At 42.6% G+C, this 18267-nt stretch overlaps 1 protein-coding gene across 1 annotated transcript in view; it reads right to left on the bottom strand.

The window, feature by feature from the left end:
- The window catches only part of Cers3 (ceramide synthase 3), a 62962-nt gene extending 46575 nt beyond the window's left edge, over window positions 1–16387 (bottom strand). Inside the window, exons 1-4 of the mRNA XM_055623612.1 lie at window positions 16215–16387; window positions 8127–8241; window positions 3603–3721; window positions 1107–1164 (exon numbers count right to left, since the gene is read on the bottom strand). Of these exons, the coding sequence (XP_055479587.1) occupies window positions 1107–1164; window positions 3603–3721; window positions 8127–8241; window positions 16215–16387 (465 nt within the window). The remainder of the gene's footprint in view (window positions 1–1106; window positions 1165–3602; window positions 3722–8126; window positions 8242–16214) is intronic.
- Between the last annotated feature and the right edge of the window lie 1880 nt (window positions 16388–18267).

Below are 18267 nucleotides of genomic sequence, written 5' to 3'. Positions count from 1 at the left end.
GTTCACTGTCGCACTGACTCTTGTGTGTTCACTGGGGCACTGACTCTCTTGTGTAGACTCTACTTTCTCTGTTGAATGCATTTCTCCCTCTGTGGGCGTTGACTCGCACTCCTGTACAACACAGTGAAGGTCACTTCTCATAGTGAACCTGGGGTCAGCAATAGGACTGCTGACATAACTTTGGAACAAACAAATATGCTAACAAAGTGAACCAGGTATTACGTGCTGAGGTGGGAAGGTTACAGGGTAGAGGCTGGTGTGGGCTAGATGGTGAGTCCCAGCCCAGCCTCAGATACAGACTGACAACCTGTCTCCAAAACAGAGACAAAAATTAGCATATAAATAAATACAGCAGTGAAAAGGCAAAAATACCCTGAGACAATTACAGCAATAAGACATTAGGAGGCTTATTTTGGGGCCTGCTCATGCTAGACCAGACAGCCTGAGAAACACCCCAGCTCTGGAGAGACTATTCTTAAACTGGATAACTTACAGAATATTTTGTCCTAAAAGAACTGTGAATGAAGTTCCTAGGGGGAAAGGCAGTTTATTTTGAATGATCTATATGGCTGCTTAACTTACCAGAACTTCAAAGATTGTGGGAGAGTTAGAATGTTGTGGGTCGGAGCCTAATTTTGATTTATCTTGGGGCATAGTGAGCCCCTCCTAATGGCCATTTATTGTCCACCTCTATTTGTGACCTAGCATCTTTATGACTACTAGGTAAATCCTTTGGAATATACAAACAGACCTCCAGATTCTACCAACCAAAGGTTCACAGTGTTGCCTTATGGCATCTAGGCTTGTAGCTGATTATCTCCTGCCTTGCTATAACCCACTTGTTTCCACCAATGTATTTGAAAATTATCTCCATTTATGATTTGCTTTGTTCTGTTACTATAAAACTTCAGGAAACCATCATCACCTTGGAACATGGATTTTGAGGTCACCTGGATCTGTGTTCCTGGGTCATGTTCACTTTTATTTGGCTCCAGAATAAACTGTGTCTTATCCTTTTGAGGTCACAGCTTTGCAATGATAGAAATCATAGGCAAAAATATTTTAAATTAAAGACAAATTCCAATGATGTGAAAATGACAACTTACATCATAAAGAAACACGACTCCAGCCACAGTTATCAACAAGTAAAATGTAAACCGCCAGCTGCCAAAACAAAGAAAAAGCTTCAGTTCTCTGTAACTGCAACTGTGGTGAGGGGAAAGGGAATCTGGCACAACAGGCTTTGAAGAACATGGATCAAAGAAGTACAAGCTCATATCCTAGCTGTCATTTTGTCCAAAAACCCTTATGGAAGCACAAAGCCCAGCAGAGGAAAGAGCAAAATGCTGGACACCTTACAGTGCCTGATCTCTGATTCTACTCCACAGCACCGAAAGCACAATAATGCTTGCTCACAAAGACATAGAGACCAGTGGAACATGACAATATGACATATATAAACAACTACTTTTTTGGTGAAAATGTCAAAAAGGTGCTGTAATAAATAGTACTGGGGAACAGGATATCCATATTTGGGCGTAATGATTTATATTTCTTACACTGTAGAAAAAAATCAACTCAAAATTATCGAGGATAATAATCTAAGACCCAAAACTTTAAGAGTTTTAGAGGAAAATGTATGTAAATAACTTCAAGATGTAAACACAGGCAAGGACTTTCTTGTGTGAACTCTAGTGGCTCAGGCCATTAATAAAATGAGAATTAATAAATGGGATGATGTGAAATTAAAGAGTTTCTGCACAGCAAAAACAAAACAAAACCCAAAAAACAATACAGCAACAACAACAAAACCACAATTAACATAGGGGAGAGACAGCTTAGGACACGCCAAGTACACACCAGACAGAGGGCGACTATACAGAAGACACAAAGAACTATAAAAATAAAAAAAGCAATAAGCTAGGGTTAGCTAGAAGGGGAGGAGGGCCTCCTCTATCAAGGGACTATGGAAAGGGCATAGGGGGAGAAAAGGAAGGATAGGAGGAACTGGGAGGAAGAGAGGGAGGAGGCTGCAGCAGGGATACAAAGTGAATAATTGTAATAAATAAATATATAAACAAAATTAAACTTAAAAAGAAAAAAAAAACAATAAACCCAACCTAGAAAAAAAAGAACAAAATAGAACAAATCATTCAATCAAAAAAAAAATGGGTAAAAAGCTAAATAGACAGATGTAAAAAAAAAATGAAAAGAAAAAAAAAAAAAGAATTCCCTCCCATAAGTCGGGGGCAGCCAATTGAGGCCTGATTTGTGGAGGGAATTCACTGCTGGCCCTATAAATCTAATCAAGAACCTATGGCTAAGAGAGGGGTGTAGGCCCTGAGGAGAAACCTACTACTGCTGCTTTGCTCTCTGGGCATGTTATGAAATAGCTCCCGAATATTTATGATTAGAGCCATTGTTTGGTGCTGCTCTCAAGACTGGCAGGAACACTTTCATTTTGCAGCAGCCAGCAGCTAATAGCGGTCAGTAAGGGATTCCTGGGTGTTTGCAGCCCTGAATGGACATCTGTATCAAGCCCTGCCACAGGCTCAGTGAGCACTGTAGGGGAGGGGGCTGAAAGAAGGTAAGAGCCAGAGGACAGCGAGAAGTGCTTGAAATACTGCCCTATTTCTATGACAAGGTGCACATTCACTCCTACAGCAGCACAAGGCTTGTGCAAGATCAAGCTGGTCAGCATTCCAGGCTGGACTGGGGGAAGGGGGGCACGTGTGAGGCTCCACCCTAGCGGAAGAATTATTTGCAGGTGACAGGTTCAGGAGAAGAGCCATTTATCAGAGCTGTGGCCACTGGTAGGTAGGGTCCCTGAGCTCTGGTGCACCCAAGCACGTGGGAGCAGAGCTTACTGCACAGAGCTGGCTCATCACAATAAAGACGAGGACAGGAGGGTGGGAGGGAGTGGTGTGGAAGGGTCGTGGGGGAGGGACAGGATGGAAGAGCTGATCCAGACCCTCTGTATATGTGTGTGATAGTCTGAGGGCAGGGCGGAGCACTCTCACATCCCCTGCTCCACAGCAGACGTGAAAGTCTTGAGACATTCTCTCCTCTCTAGAAAGGAGGCACACCAGTTAGGACATGTTTATGGCTTTCCTGGGCTTCGGGCTAGGTACACAGTGTCTGCATAGGCACTGGATCCACTTTAGTGTAGTGTGCTGTCTCCCTAAAAGGAAAGCAAGGACGGTTAAGAACATCTTTTCCTGTATTTAAAAAAGCTTTCCGAATTAGAAATGCTTTCCTTACATTAATTAACAGTGCGGGCTGTTTGCACGCTGTTTAAAACTGAAGCCAGGCCCTGGGCTTTCTCAGCAGCCGCTCACTGTACATTTTGCACTGATTCCACTGTGAAGCGTCCGTTTGTTAGACTGCACTTTGTGCTTGTGTGTTACCTTTGCAGATGAAGGTAACAAAAGCATTCACATACACCAAACTTGCTTTGTTGAAAGGAAGAAGAAGACACCAAGCAGGAGAGACCTGACGGAAAGTGGAGAATGCACTGGGACCCCTCCTCCCTCCAGTGTCAGTGTGTTCTCTGCCATGACCGCACTCTGCTTCAAACTACACGAGCTGACCACTCTTCTTACCAAGATTCCTGGAATTTCTTCAACCTGCAAGGCTTGTTTAGATTCCGCCGAATCCTAAACCATCTCTGAACCTGGCGCTCTGTCAAGTTACACTTCTTTGCCAGTCCATAAACCTCAGTCTGAAAAAAAAATGAAATGAATGAACAAACAATAAGCAGCAGAGAGACAGCAGGGCATTTCAGCAGGTAAAGGCAGGACCTGGTGGAAGGAGGAGAGCCCCACAGGCACACCCTGGCATATGGACACCCTCATGTGTGCTCACATGCACACACACACTCCCAAGCACTCACACATGAATGTGCACACACACACACACACACACACACACACACACGCACACACGCACACCCTGATGTCATAAAAACTAAGGTAAAGATCAGGATCAGATGTCACACCGTGCAGGAAAAAAAAATGAGACTAAAAGGCACAAGAGCGTGAGCCAGGCAATTCATTTTTATTGCTTGTGAAATCACACTCACACACACAGACCCCAAGCCAAAGCCAAACAAATAGAAAACAGAGAATGTGAGAATCCGAGCTTGGTGGTTGCTGAGAAAGGCCAACACGTTTTATTTGCAACCTACACGTTTGAGCTGTATTGTGTGAGCTCACTAACATTTATTTAGGTGCCAGAGTAGCAGAGTTTAAGATGTCAATCAAATACGACTTTCTAGCATTTCCTACAGAGACACAGAAGCTGCCTAAGAGTTGCTAGGACTTGGGCAAGACAGTAGTCATGTACTGAGAAGACATGGGCTGGTGGGCTTTCTCCTGGCAGTCTTTCTGGTAGGCGCAAAAGGTAATTGAAGAAAACCCCCAGCAGGTGTTGCCTCTCTGCTTTCACAATCAATCTTGTACACAGCCTATTTCAAAATAATCCAAACTATTTCCAGCCATTAAAATAATGATTATAAAGTATAATAATGATGATTACTTCTCCTCTGGGAAGCAGAAGTTTTACAGGCTATGTTTTAAAATAGGAAATAACCAAGATGATGGATTACTGCCCAAAGGTTACAAATTCCAAAGTCTGCTAGAGCCAGAAAAGAAACACAAATGGACAAGAGGGCCAGGCTCATTTGACAGTGGGATTTTAACAGGCATGTTCTGTCCATTAGACCTATGGTAACTAACACTCCCCATTTCCACAAGAAACATGCTCTACAACATATTTTGAAATGACATTGATCTTGTGATCATTTTCTAATATAAGAAAACTTCCTCTGAATTCTGTTATAAAAATAAAACAAAAACCCAAAATGTCTAAAGCTAACTATCAGCTTCCTGCCCAAGACACAAGCTGCAGCTGATGAACAGAGAGAGCATGGCACAGCAGATCCCATCCCAGAGAGCCAGCTGAGACCAAGCCCTAACATTTCCAGAGACAAAATACACTCCTGGGGTTTTGATGTGAAACCACTTTTTGAATTATAAAACATCAGAGCCTTACAGTGAATTTAAGCTAATGCAAATGAGCACTCCGGGGCCTAAATGAAGCCAGCCTGTGAGCCAGAAGGCTGGTCACCCAGCAGGCTCTGACCAGCCAGATGGCTTCTGCTAGGTCATCTGGTACGGATCATAGCTGGCCAGGGGCCAGGCTCCAGCACACTAGAAGCCATGCTGCAGGGCAGTGGAAGAAGAGTGACTATGGTTCTGTATGTATACTGAGTGACTGGAGCTTCACTAACCTGAAGAGAAGGAAAGGGAGAACAGAGAACAGAATGTGCCAATGTCACTGTTTCCCCTTTAACACCCTTTTACAGGTCTGAGGGCTGGTGTTGGGAGCAGGTAAAAGGAACGTGTCTTGAGTACTGCCCTTTCGACTTCAGACTCCATTTTACCTAAGCGGACCAACTCCCTCTCCAAGGAACAAGAGTTCCCAAAACATACCTGTTACCTCTAAGCAATAATAGTTACCCAAAACATAATGCCTGCTCCTAACAGCAGAAAGAACAAATGAATTTGATTGGTGGGGTAAGGACACATTCAGTGTCAGTTGACAATGATGGAACACTTGGGAAAATCCCTAATTTCTGAGTTTTGATTGGTGAAAATTATGACTGTAACTTGACGCAGATGCTTGCAGTTTTTGTGCTTATAAATCCTGCTTCAGCCCTTGCTGGGGTTGCCAGAAGAAAGAATGCCCCCAAGTCCTCATCTGGTGGTCTTGATTGATCAGCGACTCGGCTTATGTGGTGGGAATAATAATAGATTTTGTTGTTTCAGGGGCCCAGGGGCGTTTTCTCTCCCCTTCCTCATGGTGCACAGTGGACCTCCCATTGATTCCCCCAAACAAGATGTAATTCTCCTTTGCTTGCTTGGCCCATCTTCTGTCACAGCCTATTCTGAGTGGCCAGTGCACTGTATTCAGTGTTCTGACAGTGAAATCACCATGGATCTCACTTTTAAATATTTTACTCATCTCCTCACTCAAAAGCATTCAAAAGTCCCTCCTTAGTAGTAGACCAGGCACAACTTTAGGTGTTAAAGATTCAGCACTGAGCAAAGCAAATGCGGTCGTGCTTTCTTTTTGGAATTTTCCCAGATCTTAGCCCAATCCAATTTTGTTATGATTGTATCATTTCTACAAACCGTTGTTTAGTACATGCCACTAGAGATAGCATTCTTGTGTGGCAGGAAAGCATTTTCTTTCTCATTTTGGAATACAGATGTACCGACCAGAAGTCTGTCTTAACAATACTGGCATCATACTCGTATCTTTTTGAGAGGGAGCCTTGCACACAAAAGCATCAAGACCCATTCTCTTAACACACAAAGCAAGTACTTACTGAGCACCTAACATGCACAGAGAAGAGCTCAAGTTGTTGTGGAAACGAAAACAAGCACAACTAAGCAGGAAGTGTTATTCTCTGGGGACTCTATGTTGAAAATGCAACTTTTACAATAACCCGTAGAACTTGGTATGTGACAGACACAAAATTGGTGTTATCAACCTCAAAGAGTAGTCACTGGTGTTTGCCTTTCTCAATTACTCACCTGGTTGTCTTGACACCTCTGGAGATTAAGATATTTAAAATAATTGAGAAAGGTGTGATGGCCTGAATTCAATCCCTGCAGCCCAGGGTGGGAAGGGGGCACTGTCTCCCAAAAGTTGTCCTCTGACTTTCACGTGCACAGCACAGCACACGAGCACCTACCTGCATCACCCCCCCCCCCATATCCTTTCCAATGACTTGCTGCTCTTGGTCTCAGCAAATACAGCTGACAAAGGCTACACGTTTCATAGAAGGGATTATGGGCGATAGTTATTCCTCAGCAGAAACAGGATTAGAAGGACTCCTCACAAGACTCCTAATTCTTCACATATCACCAGTGGAAACCAATGTATTTATTTAGATAGGTGACCATGGTCACTTAAGAGTAGTGCCTGGAACAGAAATCAGGTGGCTGCAGATTGTCAGACAGTCCTTCTTTGATAAAAGCAGTCACATGCAGCGGCTGAGGACAGAAAGAGGTACAGACAGCTCTGCAGTGAGGAGCCATACTACACTCTAGGCCTTCTGCTGTGTCAAGCCCCGCACACCTTCCTGTGCAAGGCCCCCACTGGAGCAATGGCATCCCGGCTGAGAAGCCCAACCCGATCCATTAAATGCAGTTCAAATTGCTCCAAAGCTCAGCTCTTCTCTAAAATGTTGGTAGCACATTGTCTTGATTTTTAAAAAGATGGGTGGTAGCTTTCTTTACTCTAGAGGAGTGCCATTTTGGGAGAAGGTCTGTATTGCCTATACTTTAACTATGCCGTATAATAAAGCTGAGGGGCCTGGACATGGCTTTATAACTATTAAAGAATGGCTTTTGATTATAAACATTCAGTGCACTGCACCACCCAAGGACTCTTGTGAAGGAATCGTGATGCTCTTGGAAGTTCTATTTCTGGAGACAAATCAGGGATTCTAAATGTTTCTGGGTATGTTGAAGCCTGGATAAAACACGGACAATAACTTCCTGGGCACTTCATGGTGTAGTCTGACAGGGCCACAATCATCAAAAGTATCAGGTGTGGCTTTCTTTGTTCAAATGTTTAAAAAGTGCCATTAAAATGAAATTGTGGTGTTATGATTTATTCACATTTTTAAGGCAGGGTCTTGCTGTGTACCTCAGGCTTTTCCTGGAGTCACTACATAGCTCTTGCAAGGGCCAAATTCGTGGTGGTGCTTCTGCCTCAGCTTCTGCAGGTCTTGGACTACAGGCTTTAGTAATCCACAGCCCCGAGGTTCAATTGTTATCTTTATATATAATTATGAAAGTGATTGTAAATGGCTGACGCTGCAGCTGAAAGCAATGCTTTAACTACTAGTGCCAGTGACTTTCTAATACATATCTATGCTTCATCACATTTGAGGTGCTGCAGAGTCTGTCAACAGAACCAAGAAATATACCAAATGAATCAAATCCTTTGACAGTCAAGTGGAAGCTCTTTTCTGTATGAACAAAGCAAGTCAAGATGACTAAACCATTAAGAAAGAAGATCCTTCAGGCTACAGGCAAAGAATTTTTACTTACATGTGATGGTTGACTTGTGGAATGCTTGAAAAAATTCTCTAAGATGGCATTTGGTTTAATTTTATGCTGTGTCTTTTGAATGCCAAGTGCATTTGCTACAGGTAAGGCAACAAACCTACAAAATATGAGAAGAAGGTTTGAGAAGTAAGAAGTCCACAACCATACCAGAAAACCCAGGCTATACCTTTGTGTGTCCAGGGAAAGCTCAGGCACTTGTATGCTTGCTCTAGTTTGGATGCTGAATGTGCCCAATGGTCTACATTGAAAGGTTTAGTCCACAGGGTTTGTGCTCTTAGGACTTGTGATAAAGCATCAGAAGCCGGGACTAGTGGGAAGCCCTGAAGTCATTAGAAGATGTCTTCTGAGGGGATCATAGGACCTCAGCCTCTTCTCTCCATTGCTTTCTTCCTCGAAGATGAGCAGTCGATCTGCTCCACCACATGCGCCTGCTGTGCTATGACTCCTCACCACAGCCAAAGCACTAAGGCCATTCAACCACAGAACGGAACCTGCAGCTGCTTTATAAACTAATTGCTGTGTGATAATTTGTCACAGCAACGGAAATATGGTTAATAGACGTTGTCAATGAGCTACCTACAACCAGTCTCTGCCCACCAAAGGTTCCAAGAAGCAAGCTCGGCATGGTGGCTAATGACTGTAACATAGCACTAGGGAGAGTGAAGGAGAAAGATTACAGTCAATTTGAGGCCACCCTGGGCTACATAGTGAGTTCCAGTATGGCTTATCTACAGAGTCTCAAAAGACAGGCAAACAAAATGACAATAACAGAACACCCAAGATATAAGACCAAAGAGAGCAAAATTTCAGACCTACACACAAGCAATATTTTAAGAATACATGACACAATGCACAGTTTAAAATTCATTTCATTGTGAATTCAAATACATTTATGTGCAAGATTTAGGAATTAGGATGAACTATTATATTAAGAATTCACTTTAAGACTGCCAAGGGTTAAATTAAGTGTCCAACGCTTTATAAAAAGCTGAAAAATTGCTTTCCAAAGTAGCTGTAGCATTTTTACATTCCTGTTAGTAATGTGCCAGGTTTCCAGTTACCCCAGATCCCACCAGGTGCCTGGTTTTGGTCAGCAGCTGAAACCATACCAGATCTGTGTCGCCGTATTCATCTCCTACCAGAATTGTCCCTGTCCCTAACCTCTGCTCTAACTGAGCTTCATCTCATCTGTGTAGTTTCTTAAGGGAAAAGTGCATCGATCTGAGCTCTCTGAAGCTGAGAACTCCCAGGCCTGCTTCTTCCACATTCCAGAAGGTTCTAGTCTAGTACGCGCTCCTTTTCATTCAGTTAAAGATATTTCTAGCTTACCTTGTGATTCCTTCTTTGACTGGTCATGAAGAAGTGTGTTGATGTAATTTTCATTTATTTGCAAATTTCCTGGTTTCTAGCTTCATCTCATGTGTGCAGTTGCCACTCCCTTACATTCCCTGAGACTTGTTGGGTCTGGTCTGGCACATGGCATGTCATGGGAAGTGCCCTCTGTGCACAAGACAAGAGCACAGACTTGCTGCTGTTGGATAGAGTATCCTCAAGATGCTTGCTCAGTCTGATGGTTTATAGTGCTTAAACCTATTTTCTTTCTAACCTTCTCCCTACTTTTTCTCAGTGGTTATTCTGGAATTAGAATATAATTTTAATTTATAACATCATGGTTCAAATTAATAGCAAATTACTTTTTTTTTCTTTTTTGAGACAGGGTTTCTCTGTATAGCCTTGGCTGTCCTGGACTTGCTTTGTAGAGCAGGCTGGCCTTGAACTCACAGAGATCTGCCTGCCTCAGCCTCCCTGAGTGCTGGGATTACAGGTATGGGCCACCATGCCCAACTCAGCATCTTACCCTAAATGGGATAAAAAGAAACTCCATTCTTTCTCCTTTTATTTATCATATAAATCTGTATTCATACATTATGTTCTAATTAACACAGATTTGTTATTATTATTTTATGCAAGTAAACAAAGAGTACAAAAAAGTTTTACAAATGAGGGGCTGGAGAGATTCCTCAGAAGAGCACTGGCTGCTCTTCCAGAAGGTTCAATTCCCAGCACCCACATGGCAGCTCATAACTGTCTGTAACTCCAGATCCAGGGGATCCGACACCCTCACACAGACACACATTCAGGCAAAACACCAAAGTACTAGAATAAATAAGAAAGTTTAACAAATGAAAACACACTAAGTTGATGGATTTCTAATACCCATAGTGGTATAACTTATCAAAACCCTTTGCAATCTCATTTTTCACTTCAGTCATTCCTTTTTAAATTTTATGACTTGTATTTGGTCCTCTGTCTTGATTTATGATTCCCATTAGTTTATTGCTATTGTGATTTGGTGAGACATTGCTTTCCTGCTTTCACTTAGTTCCTGAGCATCATTGTTTCTAATGCTCTGAAAATGTTTTTAGGCAGCAAATTCTAAATTGTTTGTCTGGTACATTCACTATCTGGACTTTCCCAGAGACACTGTCGTCTGTGTATGAACCACAGTTTCCCAGTTTTGACACTTCTACTCAGGTATTGCTGCATATTGGTGGTGACTCTAGCCCTCAGTTTTGTCCTGTTTGCCCATCTGCGAGTTTAGCCACTTTGAAAACCTGATCTGTTTAGCCACTGTCAGGTTGCTATCCAGCTGATAACAGGACAAAGGCTTCCTTCAACACCAGAGCCGACAGAGGGGCCGGCTGCTCTGCGTGTGGTGGGATCCAGCACCCACTCACAGCCAGACAGCACGAGTCTGCCTCAGCGTTCTGCTTCCTGTTTACAGAGTGCAGCAAAGCCACTGCCACAGGTGAGAGCTGAGGGACTTCTGCAGCCTTGCCTAGACCTGCGCAAACTGTTAAACAGCAAATTGGCCTTCAAGATTTCCAAGAACATGTCAGAACTTTTCATGGCCCCACCCCTCCTAACTTCTCAGCTTTATCACTTTAAGGTTTTGACTTAGGCTAATTGTGGAATCAGTTATCATCATTTTCTCAGGTACTCAGTCACCTTTAATTCTTTCAAATAACCATAATTCCAGAAAAATACCCTTTAAAAAAAAGCTACAAAACCCTGGGTAAATGGTGTGGAGGTGTAATACAGACACAGCAAGGGAGCACTGTTCCTGTGAGCTCTGGTCTTTGTCTTTTAATTGTTTTGTTTCTGAGTCTCGCCATGTAACCGTGGCTGGTCAGGAACTAGCTACGTAAAGCAGGCTGGCCTTACACTTACGGAGCTCCACCTACCTCTGCCTCCCAAGCGCTGGAATGAAAGCAGGAAACCTTGAGCTCTTGGCTGTCAGGGTACCACAGAGACAGAAAGGGCAGCTGAAATGCCACAAATCTCAGTTCAGGCCAGGATTCAACTTTTTCCTAGACAACACTCCCTGCATCATTATGAAGCTTTGTCAAGTTGTAAATGTTGACTGAATGTTTCTGCTAGTCTTTAGCTGCTTTTATGCCGAAAAACATTTCAGGGATAAGGACCTTAGCGTATGACATTTTCACTAGCCTCTGTGTGTACTGGGTGGGGGTGGGGAGCGTGTGCACATGTGTGCCAACTTTGTTCATGTAGGTGTACAGGTGTGTCTGATTGTGCAAGTACATGACAATGGAGGTGAGAGGAAGCACTCAGGTGTGGCTCCTCGGAGCCATCCACCTTGTTTCTTACGACAGGTTCTCCCATTGGCCTGGGCTTCAGGGATTCCGCTAGGCCGGCTGGCCTGCGGGCCCAGTGATCTGCCAGTCTGCCTCCCCAGCTCTGGGATTCCGGGCGCGTGCCACCCTACCACTATGTGTGACACTGTGAGGACTGAACTCAGGACCTCATGCTGGAGCAGAACTGCTGTGCTCACGAACCTGTCTCCCTAGCCTTCTCCACTGCGGCTTTTAATGTGTATCAGCTCGATGATCGATGATATTGATTAGTTTTTCATGGGTTTACTTTTTGTGTGTATACTTTCTTTGAGTCAACTCCTCTTTTGCCCATTAAAAAAAAAAACCCACTTATTTACTTACTATTAGGTTACACAGTTTGTCTGATATTCTAAATTTAAATTCTTCATAAGATACATAGTTTACACACATTTTCTCCCAGTCTGCTATTTATCCATTAATTTGATTTTTGTCTTTAAAATAATTATTATGGATTTTTCTATATATAAAATAGTTCAATATTTTCAAATATATAACTCAGTGACTTTCCATTTCTCTTCAAACTTCCCCAAGCAATTTTTAATCTATTTTCCACCTTTATATCTTAACCTTTTCTGGATACTTCATAAGTTGAGTCGAATTGGATAATCTATAATTACTCACATTCAGCTTCTTTCGCTGAGCACAGTGCTCAAGCTCATTTATGTCATAGCATGTGGTGACAGACAGTCTCTTCCCTTCTCTTGCTGAGTGACAGGCCATGGTATAGGCACACACAACGCTATTCCAAAGCAAACATTTTTTCTCTTTCCCAAGAGAAACAAAAACACATGTCCAGCCATGTTCCCACACTCAGATGTTCACAGTGTTTTCAGTGACAATAGACTATGTTAACAGCACAGATTTCCATCAACTAGTTCAAATATGTTTGTATGATGTGTAAATAGGTGGAAAGGTTAGTCAACAATAACAGGGAAATGTTGATACATATGTATGCTACCTGAAAAAAAATCTCAAAATTTGTTAAATAAAAAAGTTACCCAAAATGTTACAATCTATAATTTTATAGATCTATAGATCTGACCACAGTGGGCTGCAACCTCCAACACCAATTAACTATCAACAGCCCCTTACCCCCACCAAGACATGCTCACAGGCAAGCTAGAGAGATGGACTAGCTGTATGGTCAAACTCTGGGTTCCACTGAGAGGCCTGCCTCAACTAATAGTGCAAAAATCAATTGTGGGAGAGTGCATCAACCTCAGGCTGAGTGCGCACATTTGCACATGTGTCCACACACATACAAGCATGCATACTCACACATACGAAGTTAATGAGTTGAGTGTAGCTCGGTCAGTAGAGCACCTGCCTAGCATGCCTCTAATATCAGCTCCTGGGAGACAGAACCAGGTGGATCATAAGTTTGAGGATGTTCTCAGCTACATGTAGCTCAAGGCCAGCCTGTGCTACATGAGACCCGGTCTCAAAAACACCCAACAAATAAATAAAAACAACCACAACAGGAGGGGGAAGAAATCAATAAGTACATACCTATATTCTTCCCCTAGTTCCGGCAAAGACTGTACCTTCCAGTTATAGCCAGGCTTTGTCTATTCTAGTGCTTAGGAGAGTTTCACATTCAATTAAAATCTGGAAGCTTGGTTAAGAATGATCAGATATCAGTCCTTTCTTTTTTCAAATGTGGAGGTTAAGTAAAATTTTCATAAAATAATGTGATGAAAAGTATTCCAACTTCCAGACAGACCAAGCTCCACTGGAGAAAGCCCACGACATTAAGAAACAGAAAAAGAAAGTGACTGCCCCACATGAAGCGGGCAGGCCTTGAACACCCTTTGATTGTTTTCCGGGAGGGAAGGGAATTTGGCCTCCGTGTTGCATCACCTATGCAGCCAACAATGCAGGCACATAGGGCATATGTTTTCTGGAGTCACGTGAATAAAGGAAGGACAGCATCCTCAAACTCTCAGCTCCAGGATGCAGTTCATGGGAAGGCATTTCCATCCACTCTAGTGAGTTAACTGGATAATCTTTTCTCAACTCCTGAAAAATGCTGTAGATGAATTTCTCAGGATGCTATGAAATCCTGCTGTGGGAGAGGGGGGAACTGGGGAATCACCTCTGGGTACAGTTAAGGGAAACAAGTGAGCTGGCTTTACATCTTCCACCTCTGCCATTGACCTCTAGGGCTACACTCTATGGTCTGTGAGACTGTCCATTTCTCATAAATTGAACTTTGAGTATCTCTCTTTGAAACCAAATCTCAAACACATTAAAGAACTGATAGAAGATAAACCAACCAGAAACTACTAGTCTTAACATAAGTAAATAAATAGTCTGACAGTATCAATGTATAAGAACTGTGAATGCAATCCAGAGGGGTCACATTTACAGTAACCTTTCTAAACTATCTTCTGATTCCCAGGAGATATTTGTTATTCTCTTCCACTATCAGAGCCATTGTACTGTGAGTCAAAAAATATTCGTATAAACAGAGAAAATGAAAAACACCTCCCTCAAGCCAACACCCTTGAGCTTGATGTCACTGTGGCACATTTGTTTGAGTACTGTTGAGTACTTGAGGACCTCCTGTTTCCTCCCCTGATGACCACTTAAGGTTTTAGTACCATCTCAACTGTAAGTGCGCATGAAATGCAAGGAATGGAAAATATTTTATTTAGGGTAAAAGTGGTTTAATTTATAACAAATAATGTAAAATCCCTAGGAAAATAGGAACTTCTATCTTAATTTATGAAGTATGATCTCTCTCCAATGTTGAATATTCTAGTGCACTAAAAGAAATGTTTCTGTAGCATCACAGAATGGAGAGAAAAGGAACTAAGGATGAGTTGCTGGGAATTAATGTGATAAGGAGGTTAGGAGACAATGTCTACACCTAATCCCTTGGGGAGGTGAGACTGACCATAGGAATTGAAGGAGGGGATCCCTTCCTCACTGCTGTTGGGCAGGTGGGACCTAGACACAGAGATTTGGTCTAGACACAGAGATTTGGTCCTCCACAGCTGCAATGCTCTGGCAAACAAAATAAGATTCTGTTTCACTCCCCTGCCCACTGGAAAACAGAGAATCTGCAGTGGTGATAAATAAAGGGCCTAGCTGCCAAGTTCAACACTCATCAATACCCAATTTGGGTGTGCAGGGGCAAAATTTATTTTCTTTATGCATAAAATCAAGCTATGTATATGAAAAGTATAACTAACTATTAAAAGGGAAGGACAGGAGCTAGAGAGATGGCTAAGTGGTTAGGAGTGCTTGCAGCTCTTTCCCAGAACCCTAATTCAGTTCCCCGCACCTACCTAGCCCAAGTCACGAGTACCTATAATTCTACCTCCAGAAAATCCAAAGCCTTCTTCTGGCCCCCGCAGGTGCATGTGTCATAAATATGCACACGTAAATAATAATACACATTTTTAATGGAAGGACTCAAGTGCACGCAGCCACAGTTAAGGGGCAGGTGTCTTTTATTCCTGAAAGCAACAGTGAATTTTGACCCAAGTGAAGCTGCTGTTTGTACAAAACCCTTTTGGCAAGTTCATAAATATATTTAGCTGGTCAAACAGATGCTCCAGATGAGGACTCTGTAGACAGTTATAAACAAATGATCTATGCTACATTTGATCTTGGACTACTTGATCTTTATGAGGGCTGTCTTAAGTTTCTCCAGCTCTTGCCATTCACATATGCTTTTCCAAATGAACTAATGTGCTCATAGCAGAAGCCACTACAAAAACTACACATGAACATTTGCTTCCTGTTGTCAGAACACCAGTACAGCTTTAGTACAAGATTGAATAGAAATATGGTATATAGAATGTAGAATATAGTATGTAGAAATATTTATATATAGAAATATCTATATAAATTAAATCAAGAAAAAGTTCACTAATTCATGAGAAAGCAAATTAGCATTGTTTTCTGATTTCCTTACAGCTAAGCTAAACAGAGGTATTTCGTTTGCTCCTTAATGATACATTTCTGGTGTTTTCCAGGCATCCTAGAATGACAGCTCATCTTCAAGAAACAGGTTTTTCTAGCACTGTCCTTCTGGGAATTTGGTATAAGTAGTTCAAACTATACAAGTCAATGCATTGCACTGTGATATTTCCACATATGCATATATCGTGGCCATCTGTCTTCACCCACCCTGTCTCCATCTTGCTTAATTTTTACTGTAAAAGTAAGCACCCCATGGCCTTCACACCTCCATTCTTCGTCTCCAGCCTGCAAACAAGGGTCCATGTGCACCTTACCGCACAGATCCCACCCCGAAATGTGCAGCCTAGAACAAGTGACGCATTAAGGACTAGATGTTGGACTGTCCCGTGGTAGAGTTAGCAAAGAAAGGGAGTGGAGAGGGAGTCACATAAGTCCCACTTACTTTTCAAAGAAGTACCTGATGACCATCATGAGAAGGGCATATGGAATAGTCATGTACAAATGGGAAGCTTTAACAAACACGAGCCCGTCATGATCTTCCAGCTGTGACCATTTCATTGTTGGAGGAAGCCAGAATTCCTCTGACCAGAACCATTTTCTAAATGACTGAAACATTCTAGACAAGTGGAGAGAAGAGTATGTTAGTCTTGTCAAATCGGCACTCAGAACTGTTATAATATAACATCAGGCGCTGTTCTTGAAAATACCTAAAGCAGGATTCTGGAAGTACCAGAGTGTACCGGCTCCAGCGGTCCTCTGCTGCACCTAACGAGAGACCCATCCAGTGTCCCAGAAGTGCTTAGACTGTGGCATGGAACACCAAAGCTTAACATACTCCTCCTCAGTATTTTGGAAAGCACACAAGTCTATTACGGTATTTATTTTCCTCATATCACTTGTGATATAAAATTATTTGATAGGCTGTACAGCTTCAAAGTTGAAAAGTCACCCCCTGAAAGCTTCAATGTACATAGGAAACTTCACTAGCACACTAAGACATTTCTTGGGAGATAAGGGTCAAGGAGTTCAAATGAGGTCATGTCAACAATCTTCCTATGTATGTATGTATGTATGTATGTATGTATGTATGTATGTATGTATTTATTTATTTATTTATTTATTTATTTATTTTGTGTGTGTGTGTGTGTGTGTGTGTGTGTGGTGGGGTAGTTGAACTTAGAACTTCACTCACGTTCAGCAAGGACTCTACAATGTGCCCGGCTCCCTTTTCATTTTGAAGCAAGTTCTTACTAAATCTCATAGACTAGCTTTGTGGCCATTTGTAGCCCAGGCAGGCTTTGAACCTGTGACCCTCTTGCTTCAACTTTGTTGAGGAATACAGATCTTGGCCCCTGGGCATGGCTCCACGTCAATGACTATACATATGGAGACTCTGTTATGAAGGACTGGGAAAGGCTATGCTAGGTGTAGGGTGCACAGCAGTTAATACATAGAGCTCTCATCCTGACAGCCTTGTCGGTCAGGTAAGCCTGACCAAAATGAGTAACTTTGATACATATTTTTAGGCACCATAAAAATTGCCCAATCCTAATGTGTTTTATCTTATTTTTTATTCTATTATGTTATTATCCCATAGAAGCCCATTTTCTCTAAAGACAGAGAGAAAGGGAGCAGATCTGGATGGGAAGGGAGGTGGGGAGGAAATGGGTGGAGTAAAGGAACCATGTTCAGCATACAATGTGAAAAAAAATCCTTTTCAATAAAAGGAAAAGAAGAGAAAAAAGAAACCTAACTAGAAGAAAAAAAAAAAAAAACTTCCAGGTGCTGTGAGGCAAGGCTGGACAGTGGCCCGGCAATGATATGTCTGGGAAAGATGACTGAGCAGCAAGCGGAAGGGAGCTGGGGAAGGCGGGAGAGGAAGCTGATGAACAGTACGCAGCACTGGAAAGTGGCTTGGAGTCTGTTGCTGTCCCAACAACCAACCCAGAAACATCTATGACCACAGAGTGCAAGAATTCCTCTCCGGATCTAGACCCCCTGCTCAGATGTGGCCAACTGGCAGCTCAGGCTCCATGTGGACATTTTGAATGAGGGGAGCATGGGCTGCCTCTATCATGAGCACAGTTGCCTGCTCTTTGATCACTCACCTCTGGTGATGCGGCCTTGTCAGGCCACGGAGGAAGAGGAGTCAGACAGTCCTGATGAGACTTGACAAGCTATGGGCAGATGGCAATAATGGAGAACTCCCCCTTTCAGTGGACCAGGGGAATCGGAAGGGAGGGTGGGAGTTGGGGGAGCTGAGGGAAGGGAACTCAATCAGGATATATAATAAATAAATTGTGAAGAAAAAAATTTAAAAAAAAAAAAAAGGAATTTCCCTCCGTTAGCGAGCTGGCAGCTTTGCTGCACTGGACACCTGCTGGGCAACCTCTCATCCAACTCACTGTGGACTCAACCTCAAATCTACTGTTCTCCTCCCGGGTCAGATATCAACCTCAAGCTTCAGGTTAACTTGTGCTTTTGACAATGGCTAC

The sequence above is a fragment of the Psammomys obesus genome, unplaced genomic scaffold (assembly GCF_907164565.1).
Source record: "Psammomys obesus unplaced genomic scaffold, mPsaObe1.curated_primary_1811, whole genome shotgun sequence".
NCBI classification, from domain to species: Eukaryota; Metazoa; Chordata; class Mammalia; order Rodentia; family Muridae; genus Psammomys; species Psammomys obesus.
The sequence above is the reverse complement of the archived record's forward strand: the minus strand, read 5'-3'. Positions and strand labels throughout refer to the sequence as shown.